General features: G+C 54.5%; 1 protein-coding gene across 1 annotated transcript; it reads left to right on the top strand.

Annotated features, from left to right (window-relative positions):
- Positions 1-6,072: 6,072 nt before the first annotated feature.
- LOC135534207 (uncharacterized) lies at positions 6,073-8,165 on the top strand (the record flags this gene model as incomplete). The annotated part of the gene is made up of 2 exons (XM_064961297.1): positions 6,073-6,662; positions 6,969-8,165. Coding segments are annotated over 2 exons (1,787 nt in total), but the record flags the coding sequence as incomplete, so codon positions are not given.
- Positions 8,166-12,322: the final 4,157 nt, after the last annotated feature.

The following is a 12,322-nucleotide window of genomic DNA, read 5'->3' on the forward strand; positions in this document are numbered from 1 at the left end:
GCTATGTGGATACCCTGTGGGGGTTGGCTATGAGGATACCCTGTCTGGATTGGCTATGTGGATACCCTGTGGGGGTTGGCTATGAGGATACCCTGTGGGGGTTGGCTATGTGGATACCCTGTCTGGGTTTGCTATGTGGATACCCTGTGGGGGTTGGCTATGAGGATACCCTGTCTGGGTTGGCTATGTGGATACCCTGTGGGGGTTGGCTATGTGGATACCCTGTGGGGGTTGGCTATGAGGATACCCTGTGGGGGTTGGCTATGAGGATACCCTGTCTGGGTTGGCTATGTGGATACCCTGTGGGGGTTGGCTATGAGGATACCCTGTCTGGGTTTTCTATGAGGATACCCTGTCTGGGTTGGCTATGTGGATACCCTGTGGGGGTTGGCTATGTGGATACCCTGTGGGGGTTGGCTATGTGGATACCCTGTGGGGGTTGGCTATGAGGATACCCTGTGGGGGTTGGCTATGAGGATACCCTGTCTGGGTTGGCTATGTGGATACCCTGTGGGGGTTGGCTATGTGGGGGGGGTGTATATCTAATTTTCCCCTGTGTGTGTGTGTGTGTGTGTGTGTGTGTGTGTGTGTGTGTGTGTGTGTGTGTGTGTGTGTGTGTGTGTGTGTGTGTTGTGTGTGTACATCTAAGTATCTCTATGTGTGGTGAGTGTTTGTGGTGGCTGTGTAATTAAGTATCTGTGTGTGTGTGTGTGTGTGTGTGTGTGTGTGTGTGTGTGTGTGTGTGTGTGTGTGTGTGTGTGTGTGTGTACATCTAAGTATCTCTATGTGTGGTGAGTGTTTGTGGTGGCTGTGTAATTAAGTATCTGTGTGTGTGTGTGTGTGTGTCTGTGTGTGTGTGTGTGTGTGTGTGTGTGTGTGTGTGTGTGTGTGTGTGTGTGTGTGTGTGTGTTTGTGTGTGTGTGTCTAAGTATCTCTGTGTGGTGTCTGTATGTTTTCCATGTCTCGCAGTGACAGTGGAGTCCACAGAGAGAGGTCAGCAGGGACAGTAGAGTCCACAGAGAGAGATCAGCAGGGGCAGTAGAGTCCACAGAAAGAGGTCAGCAAGGGCAGTAGAGTCCACGGAGGAGGTCAGCAGGGGCAGTAGAGTCCACAGAGAGAGATCAGCAGGGGCAGTAGAGTCCACAGAGAGGTCAGCAGGGGCAGTAGAGTCCACAGAGAGAGATCAGCAGGGGCAGTAGAGTCCACAGAGAGGTCAGCAGGGGCAGTAGAGTCCACAGAGAGAGATCAGCAGGGGCAGTAGAGTCCACAGAAAGAGGTCAGCAGGGGCAGTAGAGTCCACAGAGAGAGTCAGCAGGGGCAGTAGAGTCCACAGAGAGAGACAGCAGGGCAGTAGAGTCCACAGAAAGAGGTCAGCAGGGGCAGTAGAGTCCACAGAGAGAGGTCAGCAGGGGCAGTAGAGTCCACAGAGAGAGGTCAGCAGGGGCAGTAGAGTCCACAGAGCGAGGTCAGCAGGGGCAGTAGAGTCCACAGAGAGAGGTCAGCAGGGGCAGTAGAGTCCACAGAGCGAGGTCAGCAGGGGCAGTAGAGTCCACAGAGAGAGGTCAGCAGGGGCAGTAGAGTCCACAGAGAGAGATCAGCAGGGGCAGTAGAGTCCAGAGAGAGGTCAGCAGGGGCAGTAGAGTCCACAGAGAGAGGTCAGCAGGGGCAGTAGAGTCCACAGAGAGAGGTCAGCAGGGGCAGTAGAGTCCACAGAGAGAGATCAGCAGGGGCAGTAGAGTCCAGAGAGAGAGGTCAGCAGGGGCAGTAGAGTCCACAGAGAGAGACAGCAGGGGCAGTAGAGTCCACAGAGAGAGGTCAGCAGGGGCAGTAGAGTCCACAGAGAGAGGTCAGCAGGGGCAGTAGAGTCCACAGAGAGAGACATATATATATAACTACTGACCCTGTATATAACTACTGACCCTGTATATAGCTACTGACCCTGTATATAACTACTGACCCTACTGACCCTGTATATAACTACTGACCCTGTATATAGCTACTGACCCTGTATATAGCTACTGACCCTGTATATAACTACTGACCCTGTAAATAACTACTGACCCTGTATATAACTACTGACCCTGTATATAACTACTGACCCTGTATATAACTACTAACCCTGTATATAACTACTGATCCTGTATATAGCTACTGACCCTGTATATAACTACTGACCCTGTATATAACTACTGACCCTGTATATAACATTTACATTTACATTTAAGTCATTTAGCAGACGCTCTTATCCAGAGCGACTTACAAATTGGTGAATTCACCTTCTGACATCCAGTGGAACAGCCACTTTACAATAGTGCATCTAAATCATTAAGGGGGTGAGAGAGGATTACTTATCCTATCCTAGGTATTCCTTGAAGAGGTGGGGTTTCAGGTGTCTCCGGAAGGTGGTGATTGACTCCATGTCCTGGCGTCGTGAGGGAGTTTGTTCCACCATTGGGGGGCCAGAGCAGCGAACAGTTTGACTGGGCTGAGCGGGAACTGTACTTCCTCAGTGGTAGGGAGGCGAGCAGGCCCAGAGGTGGATGAACGCAGTGCCCTTGCTTGGGTGTAGGGCCTGATCAGAGCCTGGAGGTACTGCGGTGCCGTTCCCCTCACAGCTCCGTAGGCAAGCACCATGGTCTTGTAGCGGATGCGAGCTTCAACTGACCAGTGGAAGGCGGAGGAGGCGGGAGTGACGTGAGAGAACTTGGGAAGGTTGAACACCAGACGGGCTGTAGGCGTTCTGGATGAGTTGTAGGGGTTTTAATGGCACAGGCAGGGAGCCCAGCCAACAGCGAGTTGCAGTAATCCAGACGGGGGAGATGACAAGTGCCTGGATTAGGACCTGCGCCGCTTCCTGTGTGAGGCAGGGTCGTACTCTGCGGATGTTGTAGAGCATGAACCTACAGGAACGGGCCACCGCCATGATGTTGGTTGAGAACGACAGGGGTGTTGTCCAGGATCACGCCAAGGTTCTTAGCGCTCTGGGAGGAGGACACAATGGAGTTGTCAACCGTGATGGCGAGATCATGGAACGGGCAGTCCTTCCCCGGGAGGAAGAGCAGCTCCGTCTTGCCGGGGTTCAGCTTGAGGTGGTGATCCGTCATCCACACTGATATGTCTGCCAGACATGCAGAGATGCGGTTAGCCACCTGGTCATCAGAAGGGAAAGGAAGATTAAGTGTGTGTCGTCTGCATAGCAATGATAGGAGAGACCATGTGAGGTTATGACAGAGCCAAGTGACTTGGTGTATAGCGAGAATAGGAGAGGGCCTAGAACAGAGCCCTGGGGGACACCAGTGGTGAGGCGCGTGGCGAGGAGACAGATTCTCGCCACGCCACCTGGTAGGAAGCGACCTGTCAGGTAGGGGCCCAATCCAAGCGTGGCCGCGCCGGAGATGCACCCAACTCGGAGAGGTTGGAAGGAGGATCTGATGGTTCACAGTATCGAAAGGCAGCCGATAGGTCTAGAAGGATGGTAGCAGAGGAGAGAGAGTTAGCTTAGCAGTGCGGAGGCGCCTCCGTGATACAGAGAAGAGCAGTCTCAGTTGAATGACTAGTCTTATAACTACTGACCCTGTATATAACTACTGAACCTGTATATAATTACTGACCCTGTATATAGCTACTGACCCTGTATATAACTACTGACCCTGTATATAACTACTGACCCTGTATATAACTACTGACCCTGTATATAGCTACTGACCCTGTATTTAACTACTGACCCTGTATATAACTACAGACCCTGTATATAGCTACTGACCCTGTATATAACTACTGACCCTGTATATAACTACTGACCCTGTATATAACTACTGACCCTGTATATAGCTACTGACCCTGTATATAACTACTGATCCTGTATAACTACTGACCCTGTATATAACTACTGACCCTGTATATAACTACTGACCCTACTGACCCTGTATATAACTACTGACCCTGTATATAGCTACTGACCCTGTATATAACTACTGACCCTGTATATAACTACTGACCCTGTATATAACTACTGACCCTACTGACCCTGTATATAACTACTGACCCTGTATATAACTACTGACCCTGTATATAGCTACTGACCTGTATGTAACTACTGACCCTACTGACCCTGTATATAACTACTGACCCTGTATATTACTACTGACCTTGTATTTTAACTACTGACCCTGTATATAACTACTGACCCTGTATATAACTACTGACCCTGTATATAGCTACTGACCCTGTATATAACTACTGACCCTGTATATAACTACTGACCCTGTATATAACTACTGACCCTGTATATAACTACTGACCCTGTATATAACTACTGACCCTACTGACCCTGTATATAACTACTGACCCTGTATATAACTACTGACCCTGTATATAACTACTGACCCTGTATATAGCTACTGACCCTGTATATAACTACTGACCCTGTATATAGCTACTGACCCTGTATTTTAACTACTGACCCTGTATTTTAACTACTGACCCTGTATATAACTACTGACCCTGTATATAACTACTGACCCTGTATATAACTACTGACCCTGAATATAACTACTGGTCCTGTGATTATTGAATTGTTGGGAAGAGCAAGAACGTCATCACTGCACACTAGTGCACGTGCCAATAAAACACTTGAAACTTGACACACACACACACACTTACACACACACACACACACACACACACACACACACACACACACACACACACACACACACACACACACACACACACACACACACACACACACACACACACACACACACACACAAACACACACACACAAACACACACACACACACACACACAGTTCATGTCCTCAGTTCACTGGCTATATACAGGGTCCTTCAATGAGTCATTGAGCTGAGCTGTTTACACCCTAACCACAGGAGGCTGGTGCCACCCTAATTGGGAGGACGGTCTTGTGGTAATGGCAAGAGCAGAATCTGGGGAATGGTATCAAATACATCCGACATGGTTTCCATGTGTTTGATACCATTCCATTGACTTCCGTTCAATGGTTTACACTCAGCAACCTCCACTGACCCTAAGCATCTGTAAATAAGGCTGTGGTGCTCTGTGTACTGCAGCTCTCTGTTATATTCGTACCTTCCGGGGCATGTTACTGTACGCTACTGTCTGAAAGTAGAACAACATACAGTAAAAACTCCTAATGACAGAGTCCTGCTCTCTGCAACCTCATTCTCCTCATCACTCTCTCTGAAATGTTATGAAGAAGAGGGTGTCTGGAAACAGGTCTCAGCACTCCTCCACCCACCCAGCCTCCACCACCCACCCACCCAGCCAGCCTCCACCACCCCACCCACCCAGCCAGCCAGCCTCCTCCACCCACCCACCCAGCCAGCCAGCCAGCCTCCACCACCCACCCACCCACCCAGCCTCCACCACCCACCCACCCAGCCAGCCTCCACCACCCACCCACCCAGCCCCAGCCTCCTCCACCCACCCACCCAGCCAGCCTCCACCACCCACCCACCCACCCAGCCAGCCTCCACCACCCACCCACCCACCCAGCCTCCACCACCCACCACCCACAGCCAGCCAGCCTCCACCACCCACCCACCCAGCCAGCCAGCCTCCTCCACCCACCCACCCAGCCAGCCAGCCTCCACCACCCACCCACCCAGCCAGCCTCCTCCACCCACCCACCCAGCCAGCCAGCCTCCTCCACCCATCCACCCACCAGCCAACCTCCTCCACCAGCCTAAACCACCCACCCAGGCCTCCTCCACCCACCCAGCCTCCACTACCCACCCACCAGTCAGCCTCCTCCAACCACCCAGCCTACACCACTCCATCACCCACCCAGCCAGCCTCCTCCACCCACACAGCCTCCACCCAGCCTCCACCACCCACCCAGTCAGCCTCCTCCACCCAGCCAGCCTCCACCACCACCCATCCAGTCTCCACCCACCCAGCCAGCCTCCACCACCCACCCAGCCAGCCTCCACCACCCACCCACCCAGCCAGCCTCCACCACCCACCCAGCTAGCCAGCCTCCACCACCCAACCTCCTCCACCCACCCAGCCTCCACAACCCCACCCACCCAGCCTCCAAACACGCAGGCTCCACCAGACAACCAGCCACTCCTCCTCCTCCACCCACCCACCAGCCAGCCTCCTCCACCCAGCCAGTCTCCTGCACCCACCCAGCCTCATCCTCCTCCCATCCACCAAGTCTCCACCCAGCCTCCACCCACGCAGCCTCCACCACCCAACCAGCCAGCAAACCAGCCTCCTCCCCACCCACCCGCCCAGCCGCCTCCTCCACCCAGCCAGCATCCTCCACCCACCCAGCCTCAAACCACCCACCCGCCCAGCCAGCCTCCATCACCCAACCTCCATCACCCAACCTCCACCACCACCCAGCCTCCTCCTCCACCCATCCAGCCAGCCAGCGTCCTCCACCAACCCAGCCTCCACCCACACAGCCTCCACCACCCAGCCAGCCAGCCAACCAGCCTCGTCCCACCCACCCACCCAGCCAGCCTCCACCACCCATCCTCCTCCACCCACCCAGCCTCCACAAACCACCCACCAAGCCTCCTCTACCCACCCAGCCTGCCAGCGTCCTCCACCAACCTTCCCAGCCAGCCTCCTCCACCCCAGCCTCCACCCACGCAGCCTCCACCACCCACCCAGCCAGCCTCCTCCACCCACCCAGCCAGCCAGCCTCCACCCAGCCAGCCTCCACCACCCACCTACCCACCCAGCCTCCACCACCCATCCAACCAGCCAGCCTCCACCACCCAACCTCCACCACCCACCCAGCCAGCCTCCTCCACCCACCCAGCCAGCCTCCAACCATCCAGCCTCCACCACCCACCCACCCACCCAGCCTCCACCACCCATCCAACCAGCCAGCCTCCACCACCCAACCTCCACCACCCACCCAGCCAGCCTCCTCCACCACCCACCCACCCAGCCAGCCTGCATACTCCACCTAGCCAGCCTCCACCACCCACCCAGCCAGCCAGCCAGCCTCCACGACCCACCCAGCCTACACCACCCACCCAGCCTACACCACCCACCCTAACTCCACCACCCATCCAGTCAGCCTCTTCCACCCAGCCAGCCTAGTCCACGTGGCCTCCACCACCCAGCCAGTCTCCTCCAACCAGCCAGCTTCCTCCACCCAGCCTCCTCCACCCAGCCACCCAGCCAGCCTCCTCCAGCCAGCCTCCTCAAAGCAGCCTCCACCACCCAACCAGCCTCCACCACCCAACCAGCCTCTACCCAGCCAGCCTCCTCCACCTAAACTCCACCACCCAACCTCCACCACCCAATCAACCCACCCCACCCAGCCAGCCAGCCTCCTCCACCCAACCAGCCTCCTCCACGCGGCCAGCCTCCTCCACCCGGCCTCCACCACCCAGCCAGTCTCCTTCACCCAACCTTCACCTCCCACCCAGGCTTCACCACCCACCCTAACTCCACCACCCATCCAGCCAGCCTCGTCCACCCGGCCTCCACCACCCAGCCAGTCTCCTCAAACCACCCAGCCTCCTCCACCCAGGCAGCCTCCTCCACCTGGCCTCCACCACCCAGCCAGTCTCCTCCAACCAGCCAGCTTCCTCCCACCCAACCACCTCCACCCAGCCACCCAGCCAGCCTCCTCCCACCCAGCCTCCTCAAAGCAGCCTTCACCACCCAACCAGTCTCTACCCAGCCAGCCTCCTCCACCCAACCTCCACCACCCAACCTCCACCACCCAAACAACCCACCCACCGAGCCAGCTAGCCTCCTCCACCCAGCCAGTCTCCTCCAACGAGCCAGCTTCCTCTACCCATTCTCCTCCACCCAGCCAGCCTCCTCCACCCGGCCTCCACCACCCAGCCAGTCTCCTCCACCACCCAGCCAGTCTCCTCCAACCAGCCAGCTTCCTACCACCCAACCACCTCCACCCAGCCACCCAGCCAGCCTCCTCCACCCAGCCTCCTCAAAGCAGCCTCCACCACCCAACCAGCCTCTACCCAGCCAGCCTCTTCCACCCAACCTCCACCACCCAACCTCCACCACCCAAACAACCCACCCACCCAGCCAGCCAGCCAGCCAGCCAGCCAGCCTCTTCCACCCAGCCAGCCTCCTCCACGCAGCCAGCATCCTCCACCCACCCAGCCTCCTCCACCCACCCAGCCAGCTAGCCTCCTCCACCCAGCCAGCCTCCTCCACGCAGCCTTCTCCACCGAGTCAGCCTCCCCCACCCAGCCAGTCTCCACCCACCAGCCAGCCAGCTAGCCTCCTCCACCCAGCCAGCCTCCTCCACCCAGCCTACACCACCTAGCCAGTCTCCACCCAGCCAGCATCCTCCACCCACCCAGCCTCCTCCACCCACCCACCCAGCCAGCTAGCCTCCTACACCCAGCCAGCTTCCTCCACCCAGCCTCCTCCACCCACCCAGCCTCCTCCACCCAGCCAGCTTCCTCCACCCACCCAGCCTCCTCCACCCAGCCAGCTTCCTCCAACCATCCTTATCCACCCAGCCCCCTCCACCCACCCACACAGCCTCCATCACCCAGCCAGCCTCCTCCACCCAGCCTCCACCACCCAGCCAGTCTCCACCCAGCAAGCCACCTCCACCCAGCCAGCCTCCTCCACCCAGCCAGTCTCCACCCAGCTAGCCTCCTCCACCCAGCCAGCTTCCTCCACCCAGCCTCCTCCACCCAGCCAGCCAGCCTCCTCCAACCAACCAGCCAGCTTCCTCCACCCAACCACCTCCACCCAGCCAGCCTCCTCCACCCAGCCTCCTCAAAGCAGCCTCCACCACCCAACCAGTCCCTAGACTGCACTATGACATTATTTACATGGTCTATAGTAGCAGTCCCTACACTCCACTATGACATCATTTACATGGTCTATAGTAGCAGTCCCTCCACTCCACTATGACATTATTTACATGGTCTATAGTAGCAGTCCCTACACTCCACTATGACATAATTTACATGGTCTGTAGTAGCAGTCCCTCCACTCCACTATGACATCATTTACATGGTCTATGGTAGCAGTCCCTAGACTCCACTATGACATAATTTACATGGTCTATAGTAGCAGTCCCTAGACTCCACTATGATATCATTTACATGGTCTATGGTAGCAGTCCCTAGACTCCACTATGACATAATTTACATGGTCTATAGTAGCAGTCCCTAGACTCCACTATGATATCATTTACATGGTCTATGGTAGCAGTCCCTAGACTCCACTATGACATAATTTACATGGTCTATAGTAGCAGTCCCTAGACTCCACTATGACATCATTTACATTGTCTATGGTAGCAGTCCCTAGACTTCACTAAGACATCATTTACATGGTCTATAGTAGCAGTCCCTAGACTGCACTATGACATAATTTACATGGTCTATAGTAGCAGTCCCTAGACTCCACTATGACATCATTTACATGGTCTATGGTAGCAGTCCCTAGACTCCACTATGACACATCATTTACATGACTCCACTATGACATCATTTATAGTAGCAGTCCCTAGACTCCACTATGACATCATTTACATGGTCTATGGTAGCAGTCCCTAGACTCCACTATGACATCATTTACATGGTCTATAGTAGCAGTCCCTAGACTCCACTATGCCATCATTTACAAGGTCTTTAGAGCATCATTATTCACTTTGTGTCAAGGGAAATCCAGCATGTATAGCCAAGTGCCATCCACATGTATAGCTTAAAAATGTATAGCCTTTGTAATCAATAGTGAAACCTGGGTCCTGAGTGATTGATTAGATAGTTAGTTTCTCAGCACCGGGAAGCTGTTTAATTATGGGACAGAGGAAAATAAATGGCACTCCGGTCAGATCTCACTCCGGTCGGAAATTGATTGAGGTGGTGATTATAGATCCATGTATTCAGCTGTCATAAAGGCTAAATTATGAACAGAGATGACTAGCCAAGTTAAATAAAGGTTACATTACAACATATATTCACACTATTGGAGTGTTCTGTCAGTTGAACACTAATCAGACTATTGGAGTGTTCTGTCAGTTGAACACTAATCAGACTAGTGGAGTGTTCTGTCAGTTGAACACTAATCAGACTATTGGAGTGTTCTGTCAGTTGAAGACTAATCAGACTATTGGAGTGTTCTGTCAGTTGAAGACTAATCAGACTATTGGAGTGTTCTGTCAGTTGAAGACTAATCAGACTATTGGAGTGTTCTGTCAGTTGAAGACTAATCAGACTATTGGAGTGTTCTGTCAGTTGAACACTAATCAGACTAGTGGAGTGTTCTGTCAGTTGAACACTAATCAGACTATTGGAGTGTTCTGTCAGTTGAAGACTAATCAGACTATTGGAGTGTTCTGTCAGTTGAACACTAATCAGACTATTGAGTGTTCTGTCAGTTGAACACTAATCAGACTAGTGGAGTGTTCTGTCAGTTGAACACTAATCAGACTATTGGAGTGTTCTGTCAGTTGAAGACTAATCAGACTATTGGAGTGTTCTGTCAGTTGAAGACTAATCAGACTATTGGAGTGTTCTGTCAGTTGAAGACTAATCAGACTATTGGAGTGTTCTGTCAGTTGAAGACTAATCAGACTATTGGAGTGTTCTGTCAGTTGAAGACTAATCAGACTATTGGAGTGTTCTGTCAGTTGAAGACTAATCAGACTATTGGAGTGTTCTGTCAGTTGAACACTAATCAGACTATTGGAGTGTTCTGTCAGTTGAAGACTGGGTCAGTTCCAGGGTCAGTGGCAGGGTCAGTTCCAGGGTCAGTACCAGGGTCAGTTCCAGGGTCACGGTCAGTTCCAGGGTCAGTTCCAGGGTCATGGTCAGTTCCAGGGTCATGGTCAGTTCCAGGGTCAGTGGCAGGGTCAGTGCCAGGGTCACGGTCAGATCCAGTTGAAGTCTGGGTCAGTTCCAGGGTCAGTTCCAGGGTCAGTTTCAGTGTCAGGGTCAGTTCCGAGGTCAGTTCCAGGGTCAGGGTCAGTTCCAGGGTCAGTTCCAGGGTCAGGGTCAGTGCCAGTGTCAGTTCCAGGGTCAGGGTCAGTTCCAGGGTCAGTTCCATGGTCAGTGCCAGGGTCAGTGCCAGGGTCAGTGGCAGGGTCAGTTCCAGTGTCAGTTCCAGGGTCAGTGTCAGTTCCAGGGTCAGGGTCAGTTCCAGGGTCAGTTCCATGGTCAGTGCCAGGGTCAGTTCCATGGTCAGGGTCAGTGTCAGTTCCAGGGTCAGGGTCAGTTCCAGGGTCAGTTCCATGGTCAGTGTCAGTTCCAGGGTCAGGGCCAGGGTCAGTGCCAGGGTCAGTTCCAGGGTCAGTTCCATGGTCAGTGTCAGTTCCAGGGTCAGGGTCAGTTCCAGGGTCAGTTCCAGGGTCAGTGCCAGGGTCAGTGGCAGGGTCAGTTCCAGTGTCAGGGTCAGTTCCAGGGTCAGTTCCAGGGTCAGGGTCAGTGTCAGTTCCAGGGTCAGGGTCAGTTCCAGGGTCAGTTCCAGGGTCAGTTCCAGGGTCAGGGTCAGTTCCAGGGTCAGTTCCAGGGTCAGTTCCAGGGTCAGTTCCAGGGTCAGGGTCAGTGCCAGTGTCAGTTCCAGGGTCAGGGTCAGTTCCAGGGTCAGGGTCAGTGCCAGTGTCAGTTCCAGGGTCAGGGTCAGTTCCAGGGTCAGTGGCAGGGTCCAGTTTCAGGGGTCAGGGTCAGTGGCAGGGTCAGTTCCAGGTCAGTTCCAGGATCCAGTTCCAGGGTCAGTTCCAGGGTCAGGGTCAGGGTCAGTTCCAGGGTCAGTTCCAGGGTCAGGGTCAGTTCCAGGGTCAGTTCCAGGGTCAGGGTCAGTTCCATGGTCAGTTCCAGGGTCAGTGCCAGGGTCATGGTCAGGGTCAGTGTCAGTTCCAGGGTCAGGGTCAGTTCCAGGGTCAGTTCCATGGTCAGTGTCAGTTCCAGGGTCAGGGTCAGTTCCAGGGTCAGTTCCAGGGTCAGGGTCAGTGTCAGTTCCAGGGTCAGGGTCAGTTCAGGGTCAGTGCCAGGGTCATGGTCAGGGTCAGTGTCAGTTCCAGGGTCAGGGTCAGTTCCAGGATCAGTTCCAGGGTCATGGTCAGGGTCAGTGTCAGTTCCAGGGTCAGTTTCAGGGTCAGTGCCAGGGTCAGGGTCAGTGGTTCCAGTGCCAGTGTCAGTTCCAGGGTCAGGGTCAGTTCCAGGGTCAGTGGCAGGGTCAGTTCCAGGGTTCAGTTCCAGGGTCAGTGCCAGGGTCAGTGGCAGGGTCAGTTCCAGGATCAGTTCCAGGGTCAGTGGCAGGGTCAGTGCCAGGGTCAGTGGCAGGGTCAGTTCCAGTGTCAGGGTCAGTGGCAGGGTCAGTT

The sequence above is a fragment of the Oncorhynchus masou genome, unplaced genomic scaffold (assembly GCF_036934945.1).
Source record: "Oncorhynchus masou masou isolate Uvic2021 unplaced genomic scaffold, UVic_Omas_1.1 unplaced_scaffold_3133, whole genome shotgun sequence".
Lineage (NCBI taxonomy): Eukaryota > Metazoa > Chordata > Actinopteri > Salmoniformes > Salmonidae > Oncorhynchus > Oncorhynchus masou.